The 16,276-nt window shown below is 35.0% G+C and overlaps 1 protein-coding gene and 2 pseudogenes across 2 annotated transcripts; all 3 read left to right on the top strand.

The window, feature by feature from the left end:
* Positions 1–2,781, top strand: LOC143545922 (palmitoyl-monogalactosyldiacylglycerol delta-7 desaturase, chloroplastic-like; annotated as a pseudogene).
* A 2,260-nt stretch (positions 2,782–5,041) lies between these two features.
* LOC143545921 (constitutive photomorphogenesis protein 10-like) lies at positions 5,042–7,145 on the top strand. Its single transcript, XM_077037699.1, has 5 exons — positions 5,042–5,147; positions 5,730–5,920; positions 6,479–6,552; positions 6,624–6,774; positions 6,859–7,145. Exons 2-5 carry the CDS (start codon positions 5,740–5,742, stop codon positions 6,954–6,956), a joined length of 504 nt encoding a protein of 167 aa, XP_076893814.1. The 5' UTR covers positions 5,042–5,147; positions 5,730–5,739; the 3' UTR covers positions 6,957–7,145.
* Positions 7,146–7,997: 852 nt separating this feature from the next.
* Positions 7,998–12,112, top strand: LOC143545923 (protein POST-ILLUMINATION CHLOROPHYLL FLUORESCENCE INCREASE, chloroplastic-like; annotated as a pseudogene). Its single transcript, XR_013137528.1, has 8 exons — positions 7,998–8,082; positions 8,162–8,284; positions 8,872–8,956; positions 9,388–9,466; positions 9,560–9,673; positions 10,598–10,710; positions 10,937–11,047; positions 11,881–12,112. The product of XR_013137528.1 is annotated as a protein POST-ILLUMINATION CHLOROPHYLL FLUORESCENCE INCREASE, chloroplastic-like (transcript).
* Positions 12,113–16,276: the final 4,164 nt, after the last annotated feature.

The following is a 16,276-nucleotide window of genomic DNA, read 5'->3' on the forward strand; positions in this document are numbered from 1 at the left end:
AATATGAAAAACTTGATCACAGTTACCCATGGTGCAAAGGAGTCGGAATATAGCAAAATACCCTTCTCTGATGTGTTAGTTACGAGGAGGAGAAGCCTCTTCATGGGTCGTAAATGGAGGACCATCGACGTCATATCAGGTGTAACGATCTTGTTCGTTCATTTGCTTGCGCTTTTTGCCCCATATACGTTCACTTGGGGTGCATTTTGGACTGCAATGTTCACCTACGTGTTGTTTGGATTATTTGGTATAACTTTGTCGTATCACCGTAACCTATCACACCGTAGTTTCAAGCTGCCCAAGTGGCTTGAGTACACCTTTGCTTATCTTGGCGTCCTATCTATGCAGGTTTATTTTCTTATAAATATATATATATATATATATATATATATATATATATATATATGTATGTATGTATGTATGTGTGTGTAGTTCCAGGGTTGTACCTGACAATTGTTAAAAAATTTTGGGCCGAAAACAAGAAAACATTATTAAGCTTAAACAATTTAATTTTTAAATTGGCCTATCGGTTATGACTGTGTTGTGGAATATTTTTTTATATTAAGATGGGTTTAAATGAATTGGTTAATGAGTTTAAACATTAATAACACATATTTTTTTTTTTGAAAAAAAAAAACTATGTATAAATTGGGGAAAAAACTCGATCCAACTAAAAAGAGTCGGCCCTGTAGATTTTAGTGACACCTTAATTTGTATATGTCACGACGTATATCGTTACAATGAGTCATTCAAGCTCGCATGAATTAAGCTGCATGTGTGCATACAGAGGGATCCCATATTTTGGGTAAGCGTCCATAGATACCACCATCAGTATGTTGATACAGAGACAGATCCACATTCTCCGATCTTTGGATTTTGGTTTAGTCATATGGGCTGGCTCTTAGATAGTGGTTACATGCTTGAAAAGGTACTTTCTTTATAAGACGTGAGATGTTGACACGACACAAAACTAACATTAAATTCATGCCTATGTGTTTAGCTAAACTAAAGGATCGTGTCAATTTTAGGTCAATCTGTAAACATGTTTAGCTAAACCCATTAAGTTTTTTATAAACTTGTAATTAATGAGTATCTTATGTTAAAAAATTACAAAATAAACGAGTGTTATATTGGTCTCATAATTTTGTTTCAGTGCAAAATTATAATTAATATTAAAAAAAAAAGTTTTGAGTTTGACGAGTTGGCCATGTCAATCCGTGATAGGCAAGTCATGCACATTTTCAGGTTTCAAAAGAAAAAAAAATCATTTTTGTCATGAGATTTTTGGTTTGTGCCGGTTCAACCCGTTTAACACCAAGTTATACTTTCATGTCCAAAAATATGTTTCTCTAGCTTGGATGGTGTTATATGTTTTAAGTTATTGATCGATGTTTTGTAGTATCAAGAACGTAGAAATGTGGAGGATTTAAAGAATCAAGTGTTCTATAGATTCCTTAAAAGAAGCTTCCCATTGCATATGATTGCATTTTCTTCTCTAGTGTATGCATTTGGTGGATTTTCCTACCTTGTTTGGGTTGTGGTAAGACTTTATTTAAACATTAAAGCAAACAGAAATACATGTAATCGAGTTACAGATAATCATATAAAAATGTAAATAGTCGAGTTATCAAAATATGTGTTCATATATATGTAGGGGGTGACATCCACATCAGGATATCATGCAACTTTTCTAGCTACCTCGGTTTGTCACATATAGGGAACCCAGGTTTGGAACACCGGAGACCTATCCAAAAATAATTGGTAGGTATATAATAAATAAATAATTTTAACCGTACAAACAAGAGTTGAGTACCTTTATAAAAAAGACCATTGGATTTAAATACTATTATCATCAGATAATGATTTTAATTAAAGAAATGTTTGCTAACAATCCTATTTTTTTAGCATATTTGTTCTCAACAATTAACGACTAATATAATCTTAATGTCGTTAGTCGTCAGTTATTGGAAAATGTTTTTGCCTAGAAAACTCAATCTGAACACCACCACCACTTTGAACAACCCACCAGTTGAGCACACTGCCGTTGACAACCACCAGTTGAGCACCACTGCTGACCACCACTAAATGAATGCCACTGCCGACAATCCCTACATAAACACCACTGCTAACAACCACCATGTGAACATCATAACCACCACCACCACAGTTGACACCCACCAACTGACTCACCGCCAACCAACCACCATCATCTGAGCACCACCAACTGACTTCGATTGTGGTTCTAGGGTTCCGACGACATCAATACTTGAGGTCTTTACTAGAAAAATGTTCCTAAAGATCTAATCTATGGTTACATGTCTTAGATGAAAAGGTTGAGTTTTCCAGCGCAAAAGGAGTATCCCGGCCAAAAATATTTTTCTGGCGACTGAAGACTAACAATATTAAGATTCTGTTAGTCACGGATCGTTGGGAACAAATATGTTAAAAGATGGACCGTCAACAATCATTTCATTAATTGAGACTTTTATTTACCAATAGTCAATAATTGGGACTATTTTAAATCTAATTTTCCTTATAAAATTTCTAAAGTTTAGTAATGTTTATAGGTGGGTTGCATTACTTACATTTGGAGAAGGGTGGCATAATAATCACCATGCATTTGAGTTCTCAGCTCGGCATGGATTAGAATGGTGGCAAATTGACGTTGGTTGGTATATAATAAGGTTTCTTGAAGCAGTAGGGTTAGCAACCAATGTCAAGACACCTACCGATGATCACAAAATTAAGAAGTCGCGCGCTTCCCTTAGCAAGTTCAAATGATTCACGCCTTCCATGCCATGCATCTTCGAACCAGAAATATATATGGATGGTATCTAGCTCTTGATAAGTGTTTAGTTTACTATGTATTTTGGTATTGAATAATGACTGTTACTCGTAACTTCAATTTATTGTGTTAAAAGAAGGAGGCTGCATGAATCTATGTATTACTTTGTATAATTGTACGAAGTGTGGTTTGTTTGCACTTTTGATACGCTCATCTTGTTTATGCCCACAGTCAACTTTTGCTTAATTGTTTTTATTTAGAAACTTATGGAACCCAAAAACATCAAGACACATATGTGTGGATAGTTCTAAGGCGATTTTCCATGTAGGGTTAACTTAAATATATGTAGGGTTAAAAGTACTTGTTAACAAGTTAACTAATGAACTTGAGACCCGATAATAAGTGTTATAATATATTTGATAATGGTGGCCATCCCAAAATGCTCTAGCGGAGGCCGATATAGCCCTCCCATCTGGAACATGTATATATAACACGAAGGAGCCCCAATTAAACATGCAGAGCCTTACTAAGGAAAATGATAAGATCGAAGAGCATATCAAATCTCTCTTCAGTCGATGAGAGGTTACCTGCGATATTCAAATAAAAAACCCGATTACCAAAGCAACAAGCTACATGTCGAACAGTAGCCTAAGGAAAGATGCAGAAGGGCTCCATAAGACGAAGTCAAATTGTTCCATCAAAATAGTTAGAGCACTACATTTGAGGGGTGAACCTGCGTCCGAGGAAGATAGACTCAAGTCCCGGTCAATAAACAAAGACGAAGTAAACGACTAACTCTCGTTTATATTAATCAGAAAATATAACTTAAAAAACCGATTACAACTCTCAAGCCATAACTCGGTTTGACTCTTGATGAACCCTAACTTGGTTGCATTTAGATGAACCATAGCTCGGTAACATCTCGTGTGTCTCTAGATGAGCCCTAACTCGGTTGCATTTCATACGTTCTCATACATTAATGTCTAACCATGACTTGGTTTATATAGACTAAACTAACTTGCTAGCCAAGATATTACATATTATAATTTCATAACAATTAGGAAACAGGTTGTAATTAGGAAACATAACCAACTATGACTGTTTGTCAACATTGGTTCCTCAAGTTCAACGACTTGTGACTTGGAGTCCGAAATTAAGTCCAACAATCACACCCTAATCTCCGACTCGAAATAGGAGGATCTTTGACTTTAAACTTGTCTCCTTTGACATGTCTGATTTGACCCATGATATTGACCTTCTCGGCTTTCAAAATCATGCATATTAGTCTTCATCATCTCGGTCTTGATCTCCCGAAACTCTCCTTGATCCATGACTATGTTCTTTCGGTGCTCCCGAGCTCGACTGCCTCCGTGACCTTGTACCCGACCATTTCCTCGGTGGTATGAACTCACGTATTCACCCCTCTAGCTGTGATCCTGGTCATCTAATCGAGCGAACATTAATCTTCCTTAATCATCTCTTATTCCCGAATCAAATCGCGAGCTTGTACATCATTCAAATCAAAACCTTAGTCAAACATAACACATTCAACCCCGTAAAAAATGAACTTTGAATTGATCCAACTTATTCAAAACCAAATAAAAATAAACTATGATTAAGCCCCAGTGAAGCCACGAGAGTCAAAGAGGAGCAACGAAGCTTGTGTGAATATCTACACACATCGGTGACGCCCCAGTGAAGGAGTGAGACACATGCACGTGTTGCAGTGAGGGTGAAGTGGTGGTTGTGACGATGTGCGGGTTGCAGTTAAATGGGCCAGCTCAACTCGGCTCACCTATTCTTAACAAGCTTAACATCAAGTCAACTTATTTAAATTCAATTCAATATTACAGTGACCTATTGTAGACTCGTGGATCATATCGAGTGAGCTTCTTTATAAATGGAATTTAGCTGTAACTTATAACTTATAAACATTAAATTCGGCCTTTAGCTAGATGAGCTAGTCAACGAATGAACCAAGAAGTAAGTTTACGTTGGTTTGAGCTCGGCTTATATAGATACGAGCTGACTTCAATTGAGCTTTCTGCGATTTAGCCTTGAATCATGAGGCTTTGAGCAGCCCTAGATCCGTGAGAATAGAGAGAAAATATGTAAACGAGCCAAACTGCTCATAAGTTATTTAAATCCACTTGAATTATACAAAATAAAAAAAAGTAAATAAAACAAATAAATAAATACATGTGGTTGACTTTTGTCCACCAATACCCCTTATCTCAGTTGTTCAGTCAGTAACTCTTCTTCTTCTTCTTCTTGTTCCTATTTTGCCCCAATTGAAGTCCACCGACCACCGCTCCAAACTAGTTAAAACCGATCTGTCAACAAACTAACTTCAATCAATCAGGTAACATGCTTCTGTTTAGTTAACAAATAACAACTGCTATGATATATATATATATATATATATATATGCTTTATTAGATCTGTCACTTTTGCCCAAAAATCAAATTCATAGTATCAAAACAGATGTCATTCACCACATTTGATGCTTAATTTCTGTAAAAACTTTAATCAAAGTGACAAAAACTCATCAAGAATAATATGTAACGCTAACAAAATGTTCTAAATGTGGCAGGCTTGCAAAGTTTTGTATACTACAAATTCACTAATAAATACTGAAATAAAGACGTACATTACGTGTTTAGGCTAAATGTGAAAAGGATTAAAGATTGCAAACATTGGAGAAATTTCTTTATTGGTGAAATCGGGTCTTTAAATCAAGAAATTGACATGAACCGGCTCGTTCTGTTATTGCTTGTGTTATGTGCGTTTAAAGTTTGAGCCTTTTTCTGTTTTGTTTCCCCTTAACCGAATAAGAGTCTGCTAACTCTTGGATCAGCTCCTCGTCAATATGGAAAATAATTTTTGATGCATTTTGTTGATGTGGTACAACATAATTATTGAATCTACTTAAATGAGCGTGCAGCCCGTGTTTGATGAACAGTGGGAGCTTGAGTGGCGGGCGATCATGGCCGTCACGAACATCTTTAACATCATCGGGAAAGAGGATACAAAAAGAGATGGCAGAACTCAACACGGACCCGCCTGCAGATTGCTCTGCGGGTCCTAAAGGCGATAATCTTTATCACTGGGTCGCTACTCTCTTCGGTCCACAAGGTCTGCCTGACATTTAAAAAAATATTTTACCTTTTGTGGTAATTTCATTCAATGAATAGGCTTTTACGGTAGGTGAATCCCTATGCATAAGTAGGGGTGACGATTTACGACACGGCCCAAATACAACATGAAAATAATCAGGTTTTGGGTTGACATATGTACCCTGTTTGAAAAGCGGGTTGTGTTTGAGTGAACATGTTTTAAGTAAACGGGTCGTGTATTGGTTGACAAGTTTAACACATTTAGTTAAACTGGTTGACCCACTAGCCCGTTTAACCCATTTTTTACAACCTAGTTAACATGTTTACGAGTTGATTATTATCCGGCAACCCATTTGACACATTTAGATAAACGGATCATGTTCACGTTATATGATTTTAAGTGTGTGCGGGTTAGGGTTGATGCTTTTGACACGAATAAAACCATGGGTCGTGTGCGAGTTGAACAATTCAACCCGTCTACCCACCAGCCTGACACGATTGAGACCGTGTCATAAGGGATTTCCAAATTGTGTAATTGTGTTCAGTTTCATGATTTTGATTATATTTGTTGTTGTAGGAACGCCTTACGAAGGGGGGATATACTTTCTCGACATAACATTTCCGGCTAATTATCCTTACAAGCCTCCAAAGGTTTATTTTTTTGATTAATTGATTTTTTTAAAATTTTTGGTGCATTATTGAAACAAGGTCTTAGGGTGCAGGTCGTGTTTAAAACGCGTATATACCATTGCAATGTTGATTCAAGTGGCAATGTTGGATTGAACATTCTCGATGAAAACTGTTGGAGTCCCGCTTTAACGATTTCAAAAGTGTTACTCGCTTTGAGATCTATCTTTACCAATCCTAACCCGTGTATGCACTTCATCCTCTTTAAAAATGGGTAATTGATTTCATGAAATTAATTTACGCGAGTTTAATGTTGTTGAATTGTTGCAGATAAACCTCAAGTTCCAGGAATTGCTCACATGTTTTTGGTGGATAGAGTTAAATACGACGCGCTTGCCGCGGAGTGGACTCAAAGATTTGCAAAGTAGAAGTTGAAGCAATTAAGAAACTTGTAGTTTGTAGGTATTATTGTCATATGTTTGAAAATGGGCATAGCTTTATGAATTATAAACTAAAAAGTGTATAGTGTGAAAAATGTATCACAAAAATTAAGAGTAAGTCCACATGGCCATAGGACTCAAAAACCAGAATTCAAATGTTACAGAATCAGATTTTGAAACATGCAAAAATGTCTTAGTTTAGATATTGTATGATGATTTGAGTTTGAAACATGTATATAAAGATGAGTTATATGCAAAGAGCACCGATTCGGTTATGGAAACATTTAGTTGTTTAAGTGCAACTTCTTTTTAAAATTAAGAACCAAAGCAAATTTAATAGAGCAATGTGTGTGTTATGACTATGACACGCAGAACGCTTGCATCGCTGCTTTAGAGCGGCCGATTGCGTACGTAATTTTGGTTTGGGCCAAAGGAACGCCATGGTTTGGTTAGGTTCGAGATATGGTGCTAGGCAGATCCAACTTGGATACGTGAGTCCTTCTGGAGCGAACGCACTGATTCTTGCGGTTTGTGAGCAAACAAACGTGACGTGTAGGCGAAAAACCACATAATAATAATAATAGTATCATCTAATTACACATTCCGTACACAAAATAATGTATGCAACAAAACAAGAAACAAAACTAGGCAAAAACGATATTAGGCTTCTAATAGAAACCTAACCGAATTAAAATCAGTTGAATTCGGTTTGGTTAGGCATTTGTGAACTCGGAGTTCGGTTAACAGTTATTGACATAAACTTCATATCCGAACTAACCGAATAACCGATATGCGAACCGCCGTGTTCAACTTTGACCAAAAGTGGCTTAATGCTTAAAAGTCAAATTGTAAGATATTTTACATAAAAAAAATCTTGCTTAGATGGTGTCCTTTTGGCCATGACAAATTCACACCACACAAAATTTAAATAATTTGTGACATCCCATTTCCACACTTGAAGATATTTGTTAAAAGATTTGATTGTTCTCTCTTTAAAAGTGGAATGCTGCACACCAAGTGTTTGTAAAAATGTCTGCAACAAGTTCCCACATCTTCCAGGTTGTATCATCTCCATCAAGTAGCAATTTCACTCCTTCAATAGCAAACACTCATGGTACTTTGTATTGTTACTTTCTTAAATTTGAAGTAAATTGGGCTTATTTATGCTTAATGTTATTGTAATTTACTTGCAGGTGTCAAAAGCTTTATGGGTTCTCCATTACAAGAACATAAAAGATGGAGGAATTCAATAAGATAAGAAACAAGATAAGGGCTGCAGCTGTTGTTACTGCACCTCCATCTGAGGATGTTAAAGAGTATGTTTTCAGTCTTGTGGAGATTATTTTATAATTTCAATATCTGGGTGTATATCTTCGTTAATGTTTGTTCATTGAAGGTTTTATTAATACTTTTTAATGACTTTTCTAATCTTATTATAAAGATTTAAGCAAAATTATTAACTACAAAACAAAATACATGAGTGTTAAGTGATTACTTTTTGTGTAAATTAGCATATGAATAATTGAATATGAATGTTAAAAAAAACACCCAAGACAATCTTGGTAGCTGGACCGAATGTTGACACTGCCCATTCTCGGTTAGCCAAATCAAATAAAATATTGTTGTGTTCATTTGGGTCTGTTCTTGTGTTTGTGAACCGTTCGCTTGTCCAATAAAAGCTTAACAGACGAACATGAACGAGGCTTTGTTCGTTTCGTTTACAGCCCTAGAGGGGAATACAACAATATTATAGTTCATAATCGTTTCTTGGGATACAAAGGATAGTAAAAATGATCAGTCTTGACTCTTGATTGATATAAATCTTAATTTTATTGTCCTACTTGTTTGCATATCTTCACTGTTTCATAAACGTTAGGTTTAATAATATTCCTTCATTTTTCAGATATTTGCTTCCGTCGTGGGCTGATTTCGACATTGGGCAATCCCCGGTTTACTGGAAAACAATGAATGGCCTTCCTCCTACTTCTGTAAGTTTATTGCCATTAACTTTTATTACAAAAAAGGGAAATTTCAAAAAAAAATTATATGAAAATGTGAATTTTTATAAATGTTAAGGTTTTTTTTTAAGTTAAGTGTCTTAAATGGAACATAAATGAATCGTGGTTACTGTTTAGTGATTAGTTTTTTCAAATTTAACTTAAAGCTTCATAGTGGTTCAATTTAAATTAAATATCTTCAATTGAAATAACTTTTTAACAAAATTTAGCATTTATAAAAAGTATTCACAACATTAGAACACATATTAAAAGTTAAGTTGTTTTTACCTTAGTGGAACCCTTAAAGTGATATATCAAAAATAGGCTAAGGGAGTTTCTCATTCAAAATAAGCAAGTATGTTGGTTTTTTATGTATTAACCCAAAAAAGCAGGATTAATAATCTTTTATCAAAATTTCTCAGGGAGAGAGGTTAAAGTTGTTCTACAATCCCGCTGCTACAAAACTTGCTCCAAATGAAGAATTCGGGATTGCTTTTAATGGTAACTTTTTTTTTATTCTAAACTTTAGATGATAACTTTCATAGATTATTAAGAAAGCATAATATTTTATTTTATTTTGTTGTGTTTTTGTAGGCGGGTTTAATCAACCAATCATGTGCGGTGGTGAACCGAGGGCTATGCTTTGTAAAGACCGTGGGATAGCCGACCCTCCTATTTACACCATCCAAATATGTATCCCCAAACATGGTACTTTCTTTTAATTTTGAAATTAGTACTCGTTTGGTCTTTGTGGTATACTCATATTACGAATTTGATACGTTTTTCTGGAAGTTACATGTTTTGTCTAATGTTTTGCAACGCTGATGGGCCCCGCCTTGGATGGGCTGACCAAAATACCCTTAGTTTTGAAAAACAAAAATGAGGCTGTTTTTGTCAATTTAATTAAAAAATAAATTGTGTCTAGCTAAGGCAAGGACTATCAGTAGGGCTGTAAACGAAACGAAAGTTCAACAAACCGTTCGGCGGGAAGTTCATTTACGTTCGTTGATTAAATGAATGAACATGAACAAGGAATTCTGTTCGATCAACTAAATGAACAAACATAAGCATGGGTCTCGTCCGTTCAATTGTGGTCGTGAACGTTAGGCAATGTGTTCATAAATGTTCAATCGTTTATGTTGATTATTGTTGTTCGTTTATGTTCATTCGGATAATTCCTTCTAGATACTTAACTTGGTTTATGATTTGGTGGGTTATGTTTTCTGTTTGGGACTAGGGATGTTATTTTTCAAATTTATATATGTTTATTTGTGTTCATTTATGCAATAATGTCCGTTTGCATTCGTTTATGAGATCAGCGAATGAACACGAACAAATTCATATCTTATGAACGAACAAAAACAAGAAATCTCGTTTGTAGTGTTCGTGAGTCGTTCGTTTGTTCGCTGAATTCTTAAAGAACGAACACAGATAAGCTCTCGTTCGATGCGGTTCGGTTTGTTTACACCCTAATTATCAGCGTTTTACCTGCTGGCAAAACATTAGTCTAAACATGTAATTTCTAGAAAATAACTGTATCAAATCTATAATAGTTTATTTTTTTCTTTTCAAAATACTCTTTTATAGTGTTTGACTTTTCGTTTTTCCTGTTGACTTTCACTAAAATTGCAGCTGTGAACTTGATATTTTCGTTCACAAACGGGTCGGATTGGGATGGGCCTTATCGACTACAATTTCAAGTGCCAAAAGCATGGCGTAATCGGGAACTAGATTTCTTCAACCGGGTAAAGAAATCTTGAATGCCATTTTAATCATTCTATCATATCATGATTTTTTAGTAAATTACATTTTTCGTTCTTTATGTATGTGGCAAATTTCACTTTCCGTCTTTAAACTAAAGAAATGACAAGAAACATCCTTTATGTTCACGTTTTTTTATCTTGAATGTTATTTTAAGCACTAAAGCCAAAACCATTAAATGTTTTGTTTTCTTTTTAACTATTAATTTAGGGTCTCGCGGAGGAATTGAGCAAAGAAGGCGCGTGTGAAAAGGCGATCTTTCCCGATACAAGCATTGTGATCGATAGATGTCAATTGATGGGTAATTTAACTCTTGAAGGGGTAAGTAAAAATATTTTTAACTTTTATTGTTGGATAAAAATTTCTAGTTTTGATAAAATGTTTGGATAATAAGTTTCATAGCGGTTACAACTAGGGTGTGCATGGGTTGGTTTTGAGCTCAAACCGAACCAAAAAGCTAAAGTTTGGTTCTTAGGTTTTTGAAACCGTTTGGTTTCAGTTTCTTAAGTTTTTCAGTTTTTTGTTTTCACAATGGGTTCGGTTTTGCCATTTGCATATGAAACTTTTGTATCAGAGAAAAAAGGCCTGAAATAATGAGTTTGGATTTGAAACTTTGGGTCTAAGTTTTTTGTTAATTAATATTTAATTGGTTATTATACATTTGGGACTAAATTGTTGGTCTACACCATTTATTAATTTCTTATAAATTACTTAACATTCAAAAAAAAAAATTATAGCTTATTAATTCAATAACAAAAGTGGTCTTTCGGTTTTTACAGGTTCATATCGGTTATAAAAGCTGGTAGGGTTTGGTTTTTCTTTTTTTTTTTTTTGGCACATGCAGAAATTCTGTTTTTGGAAAAACGTAAAGCCAAACTGTCGGTTTTGGACTTTGGTTTGGTTTGGTTGTGTCGGGTTTTTTTTTATATTATAGGTTTGCTAAATCAGTTTCATGCGCACCGCTAGATTCAACAAAACTGTGCATCCCGGATAAACTGAAATTACCAATTAACTACCTTGTTATAATCTAATATATGAAAGTCTCACTCTTATAATCACAAGACAAGTAACCGTTTTCAATGAACTTGTCTTTTTTGGTTATCTAATATATTAAAGTCTTACTCTTAAATGACATTGTGTAATGCATTCTGCAGGGTGATCGTTGTGAACTTAATTTGGTAACAGGGTGCACGGATCCTGACTCTCCCGAATATAACCCGCTTGCAAATGTGGATGATGGATCCTGCCCTACTTACTCGGATTCAGAAGATTAAAATCGCGGTTATCTTCATTTATTTGATATGCAAATCTACTTATAGAAAATTGTTCAATGAACTCATAGTTAAGAGGTTCTTGTTCATTCTTAGGCCTCTTTTTGTTGAATACAGTTGTATACAATATACTTTTGGTAAATATGTTTTTTCTATGGTTTTCTGTAGTTAAGATAGTTTCACTCGTTTACTTATAAATGGTTTGATGCAAATTATGTTTTACTCCTAACGGGTTAAATCAGTGTAATATACAAACTAGAAAGTCATCGAGACGAGTATAGTCTTGTTTTTGATGCACTCGACTACTATCTTTGTCATAGTCTTTATAATCATGTTCGACGCAAAAATTTGTTATATATGATTAGTAAGTTGGACAAGAATTGTTTCGGTTCAGCCTGGTCCAGCTTGTTTAGACCTGCAACGAAAATCATAATTGGTTTTCTTTTTGCGAGATGTCATCCCGCCGGTCAGTTACTCTTTATATTTATGTTTAAACTTTAAATTAGTATTGCATGTAACTTATTTATAGAGGTAAGATAACGTACAATAATGGCTTATCGTACACAAAGTATTAAGTGTCGATTTAAAATTTAAATGTTAAACTTTTATTATAGCTAGTATTTTTATATATTATATTATATGTTATTTATTATTATTTTAAAGTTTAAAAATTGGTTTACTAGAGAGACTGAAGAAAAGATATCTGAATCTATTTTATGTGGGAACCAAATTTCTAACCTTATGTGATTATCACGGAGATAAAAGGCTTGCTTGATCATTATTCCTTTTCTCTTATATCAAAACAATTAACTATCATTGATGATAACGTTAGAACCCTTCAAGAAGAAAAAAGCTAAAAGATAGAAGGTAATTGAGTCAAATATTCTTTCATATTCATTTCATAGGTAAATGCTCCATACATAGCAAAACAAATTACATTAAACACCCCTTGATATCATAAATAAACATACTCCCACTTTAACTTAATTGTCTAAATAATAGCATTAATAATCACGTAACAATTAATCATTAAGATTTAATACTTGTAGGAAAAAAAAACAGGAAGGAAACTTTCAAGCGACAAAAATATCATATCATAATTGGATGATCAAGATCAACCCTAAAAGAAGCATTTAATAATATTTATCAACCACTCTTGAAGGCAAGTAACCTACATTTGTGTCGTGTTCATGATCATCTTCTATCAAACAAGCTCATCTCCCCACCAACTTACTTTCATTTTTGGGCCTTGCGGTCCTTCTTGTCCGAAAAACTCTGGAGGGATCTTTTTCATAACTTTAGTGAATATTTGTTTCAAAGGCCATGGTAAATGGTGTGCAATCGCCAATATCTCCTTTACAATATCATAAGTAAACTTAGGACCCCATCTCCCTGTATAATCCAACCATGGTTCCCTACCCACTCTATTGTTTCCAAAACTCACTACATTATAGCTTGACGCGATATCCATCACGTTGTTACTTTTTGCAGCGTCGTCCCTAGCACCAAACCCAAAATGAAACCCAAGCCTGGCAATTTGTGATTTAATTGAATCGTTCATCTTCTGAAACTCATTGTGTAATATTCGTATGTCATTTGGATCAAGCTTGCCAGCCAAATGTATATGAGAAGATGGACTAGGGTAATGTGCATGACCATGCAAAGATGCATACACCACCGGTCTAGTTCCATTAATGAGCTCAAACTCACAAGGCGCTAGCCATGCTCCCTTAGCATGTTGCGATAGATATACCGCCTTTAGACCCCCATTAAAGTTATCGACCCTTAACGTTATATGCTCCCAATCGCTAACATGCTCCCCGATAATTCCTAAGTTAATGGACATCGGTCCGAGTTGAAACCTCCCTCCCCCGTTGAAAGGGTAATACAACCATATGGCTAGATCGGTAAACGTACCCCCTTGTGCGGGTTTCACATGTATGTAAGCAACTGCACCGGACAAAGACCCTTTTCGTACCCTTTCACTGGAAGGCTGATCTGAAGGGAGGTCTAGAAATGCATCATCCGCTGTCCCATCGATGGGAAGGTTATCGCCATCGTTTATCACACCAGTTGGAGGTTGACCGAGTTGATGTAGCCCGGCCCCGTTTTCAAAGAACCACAAAACCGAAGATGGAAAGTACTCCTCATCAGGATGGAAATAAACTAATGGGGCATAAGCATTGATCATTGTACTGATTTGTGAGGGATTAGGCATAGCGGAATAAGCATAATTCTTGACCATCTTTAAACACGCTAACTCATGTGTATCCCAGCTATTTCGCGCCAAAAACATACCCGTCGGGACACTTCGGCCTCTAGTTTTTGGTTTTGTGGTATGCAAGTTAACCATACTTGTACTCATCCCCATCTTATGCCCCCATATCCATTTGCCCACCTTGGTTAACTCCGTGAAGTCGGATCTAACACACTTAACCTTGTCGGGTGAGGGCTTTTCAAGCAAAGTCGTGACAATGTGACCGATGGCTTTATAACCGTAGGGTGCGATCGGGAGCCAAATGTAACCATCTTCTCGCCTGCTTACATTCAAGCCCTCACTAGTCCAGATAAGAGCGTAGTCTATGGGACTCTTTAGTGCACCATGTGATGGGTTACCTGTGGTGTCTTTAGCTACAAGAACTGCTGTAACCATGGGCTTAGAGTTGGGTTTGCAATAGTGACCGATCAAAGTGAAGCCAGTTGGGATGGAAGTTGGTTCATAAAATGTTGCACCAAGACCCTTTGGACCACCACTATGTGTTTCCCATATTTTCTTCAAGTACAAAGTTTCATGCACTTTTAATCCTCCAAGATCAATTGCCCCTTTTCCAAAATCTCCACCACCTGTAAACAAATTTATATATTGTTAAAATTAATGTTTTAAAACATAAAGTAATTAATACACAATTAAACTATATGCTATTAAGATTACAAATCTAGGAATCAAAATATTACAAGTATACAAAAACAGACAAGGTGCTCATTAATTCGGTATCAAACCTATCAATCCAAGCCCAATAAACTGAATATATATCAAACAAACTTTAAAAACATCATGTTATCTAAAAAACAACTATATGACATGAATGACAAAAAAACAAAATAAAAACATATAAATATCATATATATACATTGAGAGACTGTATATGTATATTAAATGGACAACAACTAAATAATAAACAATTACATTTAAACCATATGCTATTGAGTTTATAAATCTTGTAATCAAAAATATTACAAGTGCACAACACATGCAAGGTGTTCATTATTTGGTTTCAAACATATCAATGCAAGCTCAATAAACTGAATATCAGATAATAGTTTGAGTGATGTCTTGCATCATATATGGACGAATGCATGTGTGTGTGTATATATCTGTGTGCGCTCGCGTGTTTACGGTGACAATTTTTTTCTTTGCTCTCGATCCTTAATTATCTTCTTTTAAAAAGAGATTGGGTTTTGCGATTCAAAAAGGAGTAGCGGCGCAGCTTGTTGCCCGCTTGCCTTCTGTTTCGATGTAATACAATAAACAATCATATATATAGATGTATGTATATTGGTTTTAAATAATACAAATATATTTTAATAAGAAATGATAAGCAAAATTAATAAAAAAAAAATCATACTTCTTTAGCTTAATTCATCTGCATCTTATTTAGGAAAAATAACTATATGGCATCAATGACAGAAACCAAAATAAAATCTTATGAATATGTAAAGAAATACCTAAGGGATATGAGACTGATTGACCAGTAATACCAAATGATACGACATCATCTTCAGCATTAATATTGCTAGAAGGATCAAGCAATGATGAGAAATCATTAAACGCAGATGTGGTGCAAACAATCTGAAAGATTATGAATATTGTTATACTAAAATGAAGTGAGAAGCTAGAGAGAAGAACACCCGCCATTTCACAAGTCATTCTAAAGCTTTGCATACATACACAAGTGTGTGTGTGTGTGTATACTATCGTATAGTAAGTACTTTTTTACCATGGTAATTATTAATTCGATATCTCCCATAAAATATCTGAGATATTCATAATCTCCTATTGTTGTTATATATTCCAAGTAGTTATTGTTTCCTTATTTCACTTTGTATTGCAATAAAACACGTATGGAACGTACAATACAAGTTTATAGGGTGGTTTCTCCTTGTCTATAGTATTCAAGTATTATTGTTAAAATTTTATTTGTTAACCATGTAAACTATGTATTGACCACATGGAGACTTCTTTAATAAAAGGGAACTTTTTTCAACCGACACAAAATCT

Source organism: Bidens hawaiensis, unplaced genomic scaffold (assembly GCF_021521415.1).
Source record: "Bidens hawaiensis isolate Kalapana, Puna unplaced genomic scaffold, B.hawaiensis_p1.1 tig00014098_1, whole genome shotgun sequence".
NCBI lineage: Eukaryota > Viridiplantae > Streptophyta > Magnoliopsida > Asterales > Asteraceae > Bidens > Bidens hawaiensis.

Coding starts and splice junctions, on each gene's coding strand:
- LOC143545921 (XM_077037699.1), top strand. CDS start 5,740: ATGAACAGTGGGAGCTTGAGTGGCGGGCGATCATGGCCGTCACGAACA. Junction 5,921..6,478: donor TACTCTCTTCGGTCCACAAG/GTCTGCCTGACA, acceptor TTGTTGTTGTAG/GAACGCCTTACGAAGGGGGG. Junction 6,553..6,623: donor ATCCTTACAAGCCTCCAAAG/GTTTATTTTTTT, acceptor CTTAGGGTGCAG/GTCGTGTTTAAAACGCGTAT.